Here is an 11,899-nt window from a genome sequence, read left to right on the forward strand (position 1 = left end):
CATTTGTTTTACGGGCTTGCACTATATTTAAAGCAAAATGTATTTAAGGGCAGGGAAATCTCAGGATTGGTAAGTGGCAGATAATACTTTGCTTGCCGGAAGATGATCATCTAAATGGCAGGCAGTCTTGACAAGGTGTGAATTCTTCTTGTCTTCTCAGGTGTCTTGTTTCTTGTCATAACCTGTATGTCAAACTGGGAGAAAGCTGACTCTTTCCAGGTTATCAGCCATCATTTGTGTGGATTCCAGGTTATTCTCATTTTAGGCCATTTGTGCTGGGTCAAAACAATCTGTATCCCCTTCCTAGGGGGGAGATGGTGGGAGAGTATAAAAACCTTGAAGACCTTGTTACCTGCACTGGTGAAAACCCACCATGCTGAGACATTGATGCTTCAGGACCTTTGGTTTCTTTAGGAAGTATCTCTTAGCTTTACCCCCTTATCAGTGCTATAGATGTATAATGAGGCATTAATGTTTGTAGGAACAGTGAGCTGCTACTTTGCCATATGCCTGAGTGTGCTATGCTTCTCCAGGATCTGTTGGCCGCCCTCATCCTGACAAAGCTTTTACTAACATAATCCTCTAACAGGTAAAACTGGTTTAATTTACTAGGAGGATTCAAGTACAGAATTTATATTTTTGCACAATTGATTTGGGAATTTGAGAGGTATGTCTAACTTCAGTCTAAAAAAACCCTGAAATAACCGTTTACATAAGTTAATATAGAAATGTTTTCTTCTTAAAAGATTGGTTTATTTAGCATAAGCCTCATTGATGGAACAAGTTGATCGTCATGTGCCATTCTGGAGTGATCGCTGTGTGTTTAATGTATTACATAGCATAGTAGAGATGGCATAGCGGTATGACTCTTTATTTTTATCTGTCCTAAATCTTAGTCCGGCAGATCAGCAGGCACTGACGTAAGACATGGGGTCCATGGCTGTAAGCTGGAGCAGGGGGAAGCACGTATATTCATTGAGGCAGAGAATACCTGCGCAGTTTCAAAGTTTTGTAACTTTTGCATATATCCACTGCAATTGCCCATCTGCCTTCCATTGTAGCACTTTAGTTCTGCGCAATTAAGCACTTCAAATTTCCAAAAATGTGCACGTTCATATCTGAAATTGAATTTCTCTGCTGGGGTTTTTAAATTCCAGAGCTCTAAGGCTAAAATACTTAATATGGTTCTTTACTTCCTTGAGTCTTAAAACTGTGCAGGAATGGAGGCTCTCCACTCCTGTGGAGTAGAGCCATGCAGCTGAGGAAAGGTTGACCTTCCTTCCCCATCTTAAGCCAGAAAATGGAAAAACCATTATTCATCTGAAACTTTAGCACTCCTTCCCGGAAACCCACTAAGCAATTCAGTACTCTAAAGATATCCATGAAGAAAGTGCCTAATGAGAAAGTTTTCTTGCTGCTGAAATCCATGAAGAAGGTGGTTTTCAATGTCAGTGAGCTGTATTATAATGCTGAGCAACAGTACCGGTGCTGGTGCGTAAAACCACAGTTTATAGCTGTACAGACACAGGTCAGATGTGTGGAGTTTTTAGGATTAACGGTTTTAGGACAGTCATATTGGTTAGGATTGGGGAAGGTTGAGTTTAAGGAAAAGGTTGTCTCAAAATTGAATTAAGATGAAGTGCAGCATCAGGGAGGGTACATGTGAAATATCCAAATAACCATTGATTAATTTTAAAAACCTTGTATTTTGGTGATAGACCAAACAAAAGGTTTCAGCACAAAAGTGGGATTTTTTTTTTTTTTTTTTTGGAAGTTGAGAGCACCAGAAATGGAGCATTTATGAAGAAAGCAATAAATTGAGAGCAGGACATTTAAGATGACCACACAGATACATGTGGGACCTAGCTAAATCTGTCTGTAGATCCTGCAGACCTCTTCCATTCCTAGTGCAGATCCCCATGACAGTCTTTACCTGCCAGGTGGTGATGCTTTAAGACATAATAGGGGACTGTGTTACAAGCTCTCCTATTATTTAGACTTCATTACTTCTCCAAAATATATTCAAATACATTTACAACTATGCTTAAAAGTATTAGCATAAATAATGAAAACTGAATTGCACACAAAAATAAATGAACCAAGTCTGTTTGGGGAGGCTATATCTTCAGTTATTTCTTATTGTGTTTGTTCATTTAATGAATTTTGCCAATTAGCAATTAATTTGCAGTAGGTCTCCTAGTCATTAGTGTGAATTAGCAAGGTTTTGTTGGTGGAATGTCTCGAACATTAAATAAAAATCCTGTATCATTCAAAACTTCAATGGTACTCCGCAGTGAGACCCTCTATAGAAATCGAACTGGCTCAGGGCCACCCCCCAGTTTCTCAACCCCTGCCATGAAAGTGCGGTGGATGCTCTGTTCATCAATTTAAGCTGCACGGCCCAATTCTAGAGCAATGCCCTCCTCCTTCAGGGGAGAGCAGACCCGGTCAGTACTGGTGTACTCCGTGCCTCTCAGGCCAAGTGCATGCCAGCAGAGGCTGTGTATCCCAGGATCAGGCAAGGTTCTTCTCTGCATAGGTAGGCTCTGGTACTGTGGCTTCATGGTGTTGGTTCACTCAATTTTCTGTAGCTCTTTATTTATTTTTCTCTTGGTACACGTAGTTCATGTGTTTAATGCAGGTTGTTTATAGCAAGGACAAAGGATTACAGTCCTTAAATCAAAAGCGATGTTGGTGTAATTATAAGCGCGGGCTGGTGTTGCAAAGAGGGCTGTAGGGAGAGGCTGTCAAAGGAGAAGAGCATCCAAAATATAATAACCTCAAAAATCTCAGCTAATCAGTTTTCTGATGGGAGCAATATGTTTCCCAGTTATTATTATTATATGGGGACTTTAAAGATAATAAATAACAATAATAGTCTAGTATAAGGAAGGAAAGAAAAGGGCAAATGCCATTCACCTCGGAAGCTGTGGTTGCTCACTGGAGTTCTCTGAGGAACATAATTTTCCTCAGCCCCTGCAGACGACTTGATCCATGACAACACCAAGAACATCCCAGGAGCTGTGGTGTAAGCAAGGAGGTTGCCCTGAGTGGTGTTTTCATTGACGCAGAGGTACAGCCTGCAGAAACCACATATCCCAGCGCACACATCTCGAGCCAGAGAGCACAGAGAACAGGGACCTGTGGATTGCCTCATTCCTCGGGAATGAGGGCAGGTGCTACACCACTTCCAGCACTGGTGCATCTCTGGACATCTACTTAAAAGACCAAAACAAAGAAGGGCTTGCTGAAGTAAGCTTGGGCTTCTCAGGGCTGTACAGGGCATGAAGGCTTCTCGCCTGCAACAAGGCAGCCCAGCTAACGGACCCTGGCTAACAGATTATCAGCAGCATTTGAGTAATAGACTGCTCATTTAGTTTTAATACATTTTGCATAGAGAGCAATCAGCCTTCATCAGTCTTAGAGATGAATTGGCTTAGCCAGCTAAATTCTAAAGATATTAGTCCGACAGCAGCCACATAAATCATAACATTTTCTTAATGATGGTAAAATTAAAATATACTCTTGCTTTGAGAAACCAATGAAGCCTTCCTGTTTGCAGGCCAGATCCTCCTGCCTGAATTAAAAGGAAGCTTAATTGATGTGTTTTTAAACTAAACTCACAGCCCCACTCCTCCTGAGCATCTCTAGTGTTCCTTTCTTTAAAGTTAAATTAATTTGTCCTGCCTCTCTAATCTTCAGGAGTGTCAGTGAAGACCTTGGCTCGGTTTTCATTGACCAGACTCCTGTGGGACGTGAGCAGGACATACACAACATCACAGTTGAAGGCTTTGCCAGGTTAATCGTTTATGTTGCCAGTAGTTCCTTGAGCTAGTGGAAGCCTCCCAGGGGAAAAGCTTGTGCTCTTCGTCTAACCAACAAACCAAGACCTTCTGCCTAGCCAAGCATAAACTTTTCTTGTTTCTTGTCCTTTGTTCCTGAAGCTGGCTTGAAGTCCAGTGTGCTTTTGCCAGCTGGTGTTTAACAGAAGGGAATGCTGCCTTTAGCTAGAAAGACCGTGATGTTGGTGTTAGGGGCAGGGGTGAAGACAGACTCTCAGGGCTGTAATAATCACACAAGTATTGTGTGTCCAGAGCTCTTCAATAAGGAGATGCTGGGCTCTGTTAACTCTTTGTGTCCTACAAGTTAAGGATAGCACAGTCTGACTAGGTCAGCCCATAAATCCCCCAGCTGAGGCAGAGCTGGGTACATTGCCCATCTTAAATGTTCTGTGTGATTCCCTGTGGGGCAGAACAGTTCTCTGGACTGAGGCCTCTTGCTGTCAGGAATTTCTTCCCGATGCTCCAGGCTAACCATTCTGTCTCCTGCTAAGCTGTGCTACATGACCTTTCCTTCTTTGGCATCCTGCTGCTAGCTGCAGCATGGCACCCACTAAATAAACAGAACCATCTCCTGTCCCACAGCTCTGGGCTGCCTTATCTTAGGGCTCTACCCTGTCCTGCTGCTTTTCAGCAGAGCCTGTGCAGGTAGTCTGTGCAGCAGAGCTCCTGGGAAAACCTATTTTAGTAAGATTCTGCTCAGGTTAAGACTCTGGACCAAAGATTTGACTGAAATCCAAATACCCGATACCTTTGGCAGCCTTTCTTCTGCTAAAACAATCATTTTATGGTCAACTGTAAAGATTCAGTCTCTGAAGTATGAAATTCACTGCTATGCAGAAACCCCAGTTCTAAGCCAAAGACCCTCAGGATATAAAAAAGGGCAGAGGAGTCATCTAGTCCTTACCTGTGCTGGCTGTTTGCACGAGGGCGGGTTTTCCTTTTTCCCTAGTGCTCCTTTGGGTCCTCTGGATCAGGTTGGTTTCTTAGAAATCCTCCCCTGATAGTCCTCTTGGTCCTTTGCTGGGGTCTTAATTGTGGTGGTAATATCTAGCAAAAGGACTAGGTGCTTCTTAGCATATACAGTGAAAGGCCCATTCCCCTGGGGTGCTTGGTGGCATCCGTACTCTGGCTTCTTGGCTGAAATGATGTGGTGGAGAAGGCAGGTTTTCCCAGCAGGTCCTGCATCACAGTTATGGAGCTGCTGATGGGACATATTCAGCCATAATTGAGTTAAGGTTAGCGCTTTCACCATTTGAGTATGTGCGTGCAGTGCTCCTGCCTTCAAAGGAATTAAGAAGTTCCAGGTGGTGTCTCTTGTTGTCACTTTTGTGTTGGGGCAGTGAACACTGTGGAAAAGATGGGCCTAATTTGGGAGACTGACATTGGGCTGTCTGTTTTGGGGAACTTCAGCCTGTGGCTTATGGGAAGTAAGGTGACCATGGGGCCCTCCGGTGAGCTCACCTCAGAGGCTGGTTTTAGGGTGGAGTAAAGAATGGCTCTTCCTTCAGGTCATTCGCAGCCCAGCGTTCCAGGCTCATGGTTGGTTTGGCCAAGGTTGGGGGCCACTGGTCAGTAAGTGGTGTGCAGGATGGCTGCAGGATGCTCTCAGCTCTTGGCTATTCAATGCCCTGCTGGGCAGCTTGAGCTGGTGATGGTGATCTCTGGGAGAAGGTGTGAGCTCACCTTCCCAGAGTTGGGTATGGAGGGACAGCCTATGACTGAGTGCAGTAAGGTGTTTGACACTGTGGTGTTGAGGATTGTTTCTTTCCTGGTCTGTCTTCTAGCATTGTTGAGGAAGGAAAGTGCTTTCATTCGTTCGTGGATATATCCGCAGGGCTTGGAAACGTGTTCTCCCTGCCATACTGTGCCAGCTGCATTTGTGCTGCTTGTAATGTAATAAATGCTTGGTCTGAGCAGCTAGCACTCCTGCTAGAGCCCAAATGAACGCAGAGGAAGGACCCTGCTAAGTGTATGCATTCTTCCTCTCCTGGCCAGCTCCGATTCCCTTTCATAGCTCACATCTGATGCTTCCTCTCTCACCTAGCCCCTTAGCTCCGATGTAAATGTGTGTTCACACTTCCGCCAGTCAAGTAACTGTGCTCTCTCTGTCTCTCCCCTTTGTTATAAAGCCTGCTCTGTAAATGAATCCCACAGGTCTGGGGCTCAGCAGGTAAAAGGAGAAGTGAGTCTGTTAGCGCATGAGTCTAATCAGGCCGGCTAAAGTGAATAAAGTAGGGCAGCATTGCACATTAGCCGCTGTGTAAATGAGCCCTTTGATGGGCTGGGCACTGCGGGAGAGGGTTTGAAGCCAAGAAGAACTTTTGTTGTTAATTCACTGACACATGGAAACTGTAAAACAGCGTGTCTTGCACACACACGAGAGAGAAAATAAAAGCCCTCACGACCGGGCTCTTCAATACCTGCCCTCGGACCTAGTCTGAAAACTTTCAGCCCCTGTCTCCCTCTCTTGCCACTTGATTTTCCTTTCTCTCCCTTTCTTTTTTTGTTCCCCCTGCACTATAAAAAGAAAAGCTCTTTTGCCTTTTGAACTAGACGGCTGTGAGTGAGGGCTATCTCTGAGCTGTGTGGCTCTGTTACCTTTGTGTTCCAGATGAAACTGCCAAGCTCGGTGGGACAGAAGAAGATTAAAGCCCTGGAGCAGATGCTGATGGAACTCGGAGTAGGTGAGTAAAGGGGGCACGCACGAGAGAAAGAGACACACAGAGCTAGCCTTTGTTCTCGAGATGGGCTATTTTTTCCCCTAGTAATACAGCCAGTTTCTTGAATAACAGTATGTGAATGGTTTTTAAAATATTTTATGTGTTTTAAAAAAAAAATAGAGAGAGGGTAAAAGCCAGAACAAGATGCACAGTTGTTTTTTTTTTTCCTCCCAGTAGAAAAATGTTTTAAAAGAGCCTTTGTTTCTCTCTTGTTTGGGCCTTTTTAACCATCAAGAGAGGCAGCACAGCGTTAGGAAGGCAAATCTCAGCCTTGCCAGGAGAGGTACTTCTAAGTGTGTTAGTGACCACGGCACATGCATTGTTCAGGGCTGCCCTGTCTTGCTTTCAAGCTTCGTTTCCTCTTAATTTACTGCTCACGGTGGCAAGTCCAAAAGGCATCTGGGACTGTTCATCCCCCCTTTATATGTTGCATGCTGTGTGAAAATCTGGAGCATCTCTGCTAAAAGGCGAGTAAACACACATCCCTCACTCTTGAACTCCAGTGTCTTAGCAGCAGAAAGAAGGGTTCACTTAACATGTACAATACCCGCTCGTAGCTAGAGGGGAGGAAGTGCAGCCCATGGCTAGCTGCTGCCCTCCATGCAGTGGGTACAGTTTGCAGGTACTACAGGTCCCAGCATGCAGTGCCCCTTGATTAGATACCTGATGATCCCTTTTCCCCCCCACTGTGGCTGGAGGGATTTTTAAAAATAGAAGAAAAGAAGAAGGGAAAAAAGAGCCTTATTGGTGATTTACAAGAGATTACTGAGCCTGTTCCCAGCGCTGACTTTTGTTAACTCTTGTTAGTTTTTTGGGCCAACTGGTTTATGGCTTGATATGTTGTCTCAGAGACTGTGTGCAGTTCTGAAGGCCTCCCGTGGCTGGTGAAAGTGGCTCAATCAGGGTAGTTTCCCCTTTCTGCTTTAAAACTAAGGGAGTTACCGTCTTTGCTTGCTAGGGAAGCCTTGGGGAAGTGCTTCTTAGAGTTCACTTTCCATGAGGGTAAGGAGGGATTCCTGACTCCCCACTGCTGCCTTAAAAACACACGTATCTTGAGGGCCTCCTGGTGCTCCAGCCCTGCTGGGCCTTAGAGTGCAGAAACACACCTGGGCTTTGTGTGGGTGAACACGGTGCTAGCAGGAACGGCTCATGTGGGCAGCCCTGCGACAGAGGGCCACTGCTGTGTATCAGGACAAACAACACAGAGCTTCATCCTTTTCTTCTCCAGAACATACAGCTCATCCTGGCTCTGTGTGCATGTGTGGTGGGCTGCAGCAGAATGCATGGTGTGACGAGGTGATCTGCCAGCCCCTGCTGCAAGCAGGTCAGGTCTGCATTAAAACATGTCTGTAACACAGCAGCAGAGGAATTCTCTGCCTCAGTTGTAACCTGGGAGGAGCAACAAGAGAGGCAAGGGAGCTCAGCCTGTCCACCCCTTGTTGGTGAAGGTGTAGGGGACAGCAGGAGCTCTTCTGTCCTCTGCAGCAGTGTGTGAGGACTTGCTCCCAAGACTGAGCTCCCTTGATATGACCTGATGGGTAGCAAGGTTCAGTTGTATGGTTTGATCTGCATCTTCCATCATCCTTCACTTGCTGAGTCCTGGACTTTGCAGGTTCACCCTTAGTCCTTGGCCAGAGCCAAAGGACAGCCTGCAAATTGAGGTCTCCAGCCCTTAGGGATTCCAGTTGCTAATGATCCATGTGTTGGGACTGAGGCTCCTGGTGTATCTTTGTGGGAGTGAATGGGCAGCCAAGACCTTTCTAGGGATCTTCCATTGTAGGGTTGCAGGTCTGGGTGTTTAACAGAACCCCTTTTTCTCCCTAGATCTCAACCCTATGCCCACAGAGGAGATCGTGCAGATGTTCAATGAGCTGCGGAGTGACCTGGTGCTGCTGTATGAGCTGAAGCAAGCCTTTGCCAACTGCGAATATGAGCTGCAGATGTTACGGCACCGCTATGAGGCCCTGGCCAAAGCTGGTAGTATTGGCCCCCTCAGTGCGGAAGGCGCCCACCCAGATGCCCAGGCAGGGCTCGGCATTGAGGAGGGCAAAGGAGATGCCAAGGACCAGATCATTGATGTAGTAGGAGCACCACTGACCCCCAACTCGGTGAGAAGGAAGGTTGGGGGGGCAGAACAGGGAGCACTCAGGTCTCCGACGCAGATGCCCTGACAAGCGCTGGGGATGCTGCCCTGCTCTCCTTCCAGGCGTGCGCGTCCAAGGGAGCACAGCGCGCCTGTTCCCCCCAAGTCCCAGTGCTGCTCTCTGGGCTTGTCTTCTGTGCTGGACAGTGTTCTTGGTGCTATAGGTGGGGTCAGCAGGGCTTTCGACATCCTGCATGCAGGCAGATGGCTTGACGTGGGTGCCACCGTGGACCAAAGCAGCAAGGCTTTGGGTGACGAGAGCTTGCACTAGGGCAGCAACAGTGATGCCAGTACAGCTGCAGGCCTAAGGCATTTTCCTTCTAGACACAGCCCCGTAAGGGTTGCTCAGCAGAGGGAAGCGAGTGGGGAAAGCAGTCTTGAGATGATGAGCCATGACCTGCACAAGTCCCTGGAGTCAGGCAGTAGCCCTGCCTGGAGCAAGAGGCTCAGGAAGGAGAGAGGTGTTTGAAGAGCAAAGGCGTGTTTTTATACCCTACTTCCAGTGCCGAGAAAGGAAAGCTAGACCTAGGGGCCCTGTGACAATGTCCTGTGCATGTACCTCTACAGGATGCGAATCACCAGCCTCTCCTCCCTGCCTCCATGAGGGCAGGCTGCCCAGCCCCTCACCACTGCTTCAGGGCCAAGGGTATGCCTGGGGATCAGCTGAGGTTGCTTTCCCCTCTGTGCAGTCCCCTGGCACAGCTGAGCTGAACTGCCTGATAAAAGCTGCCCGTCTCTACACAGTGGCATCCCCGACACCTCAGACATACTGCCCCTGGTAGTGGCACAGACCTTTCCTTTCTAAAATGTATAATGTATTGCAGGATATTGAGAACACCTTATCTGTCAATGACAGAGGCGACACGTTAATCTGGACTTGAGTAATGTCGTATTTGATTGTGACAATATGGAGTCATAAGGAAGCGTTCCACTGAGACAGGTTCATGTTTGCAAAGGAGTCTTCTGAATTTTTTTTTTCCCTATTGCATTCAATCTGAAATATCACCCCTCCCTGCAGTCTGGAGCATCCTGGTTGGCAGACTTTTCGGGCTGATTCACAACCCACTTGCTCTTCCTTGAGACTTTGCTTGTTGGGAAGGTGGGAGAGGTGGTGATGGTGGTGGGGGTGGCCATGGCTGCAGGAGGAGGGAGCCCATATTTGTGTTTCTGACCACGTTGTTCTTCAGTGCCACCTCCTGGAATTGGAAACAAAAGGGTGGGCCCAGGCAGCACAGAGAGGGTTAAACTGACCTGGTCTCTGACATATTTGAAAGAAATATAATCAAGTTAATTCACTGCAAGGCAAATTCAGTACCTAAAGGGCCCCCATGTTAAATACAGCACTGACCTTTACCGGCTGATTACACAAAGACGACACAATTAGATTAGTCCAAGACAAAAGGTCAAGCACATTCACACTGTGACCATTTTATGCTACCTTTTGAGGGGGGGAAAAATTACATCCCAGCTGGAGGGGTGTCTTGGAGAGGAGGGAAATGGGGCTGCTGTACCACGTTCTGCCTGGCTCGGGTATGTCTGGAGAGTCAGGCAGGGCCTGGCATTGTGCTTGCCCTGAACCTTTCCTGTGGTTCTGGGCAATGTGGCCATGGGCGAGACCAGCAGCCTGTGGCCCACAACCAGCTTTTCCAAGGATGGGCTGCATTGAGTGGAGGCCATGCATTGGTGATGCTTCCTGCCCAGAGCTGGCAGGAGCAGCCGCAGTGCCTCTCGCTCAGTGTCGTGGCTAAAATTGGCCTCTGGAAGATCAGCAGGCTGAGGTCAGCTCTGAGAAGGGGGGTGGCTGGAGCAGTCGCTGGCTGTTCAGCTGGTGGGGTGCATGCATGTGTCCCCACCCTGCACAGTGATAACCCTGAGGTGTCACAGGCCCTGGTGCGATGGGGACAGCGTGGGAGGCAGTGGGCTCAGGACATGGTGCTGAGAAAGCAGCCTGCCTCTGCAAGCACAGTGCTTTTCCCCCACCCTGGGGCGCTTGCAGTGGAGGTAGCATATTGGTAGTGCAAACAAGCAGCTCTCTGTAGAGCAAGTGCAGCGGTTCTTTGTAGTGGCCTTTCCCTTCCTCACCTCCTGCAGCCCTGGCTGTGGGCGCTTGCGGGTTGACAACCTGCCCTTCCCTGAGGCTGCTTCAGGGGTTTAACCCTGCCACACCAGCCTTGAACTCCTGAGTTCAAGTGTGTGCTTTGCCACTGAGCTGCCGGGGGTCCTTGGGGGAATCATTTAATCTCCCTGCTTCAGATTCCTCTGAGTTGGAGAATCCTTTTGTGCTGTCTAGCACTGCCCATCCATGGCACTCCACATGTTGGATTAAGCATGGATTAGTTCAGCCTCCAAACCAGCTGCTCCCCGAAGCCAGATTTGTTTCCCTGGAGAGAAGTATCTTGCCCCAGGTGTTGTAGGAAGTGAGTGGCAAAGCCAGGAATAGGACTAGGAGTCCTGACCCCTGCCCGGCATGCCTGGACTCCTTTCCAGGAATTGAGTTGGATGGGCAAAGGCACACCAGGGTCTTGAGATACTGGTTGTGGCAGCAGCTGGCTGCCACCATCCCCCTTCGCCAGCAGTGGGGATTGGGGACATCTCAGCAGGGTGTTTTAGCCCAGGTTAGGAGAGGTGTCTGCCTGTCTCAGCAGCAAGACCCCATGGGGCAGCGGGAAGCCCAGCACAGTTCTGCCCTGCCGTGTCCACCGCATCCCTCCTACCCTGGCTGCCTGTCCACCCTCTCCTCGGGGCTGCGGTGCCCATTGCTGACCATTAAAGCTGAGCTGGGATCCCCCCAGGGCCGTCTGCTGCTGACCCCAGTAGGGACTTTACTCGGGGCCTTCGGGAGGTGAAAGGTGAGCCGAACTCGGAACAAATTAGTTCCAAGCAGAAGTTCAGCCAGTTACTCCAGATTGGATCCTTTGATTTCCGCAACTCAGACTCCACTCAGTGATCTGTAATGAGTGACTCTCAGAAATCCTCACATTGCAGCACTTTGTTCCTGAGCTCACAAGTCAGCCCATTAATGGGTAAAGGAAAGGACCTTGAGTCTAAGAAGTCTCGGGTTCAGAGTCAGAATTATTTGACTTTTAAGCTTCCTTTATCTGAACTCCTGCTGACTTCTTGTTTTCTGAGCCTGTTTGAAAGCTAGAAGTTACATTGTTAAGATCAAACATTCTCTCTTTCCAGATGGAGTTACA

General features: G+C 48.0%; 1 protein-coding gene across 1 annotated transcript in view; it reads left to right on the forward strand.

Annotated features, from left to right (window-relative positions):
• The window catches only part of DMAP1 (DNA methyltransferase 1 associated protein 1), a 28,268-nt gene extending 19,535 nt beyond the window's left edge, over positions 1-8,733 (forward strand). Inside the window, exons 8-9 of the mRNA XM_009584830.1 lie at positions 6,454-6,526; positions 8,387-8,733. Coding sequence (XP_009583125.1) covers positions 6,454-6,526; positions 8,387-8,733 — 420 coding nt within the window. The remainder of the gene's footprint in view (positions 1-6,453; positions 6,527-8,386) is intronic.
• Positions 8,734-11,899: the final 3,166 nt, after the last annotated feature.

Source organism: Fulmarus glacialis, unplaced genomic scaffold (assembly GCF_000690835.1).
Source record: "Fulmarus glacialis isolate BGI_N327 unplaced genomic scaffold, ASM69083v1 scaffold46769, whole genome shotgun sequence".
NCBI classification, from domain to species: domain Eukaryota; kingdom Metazoa; phylum Chordata; class Aves; order Procellariiformes; family Procellariidae; genus Fulmarus; species Fulmarus glacialis.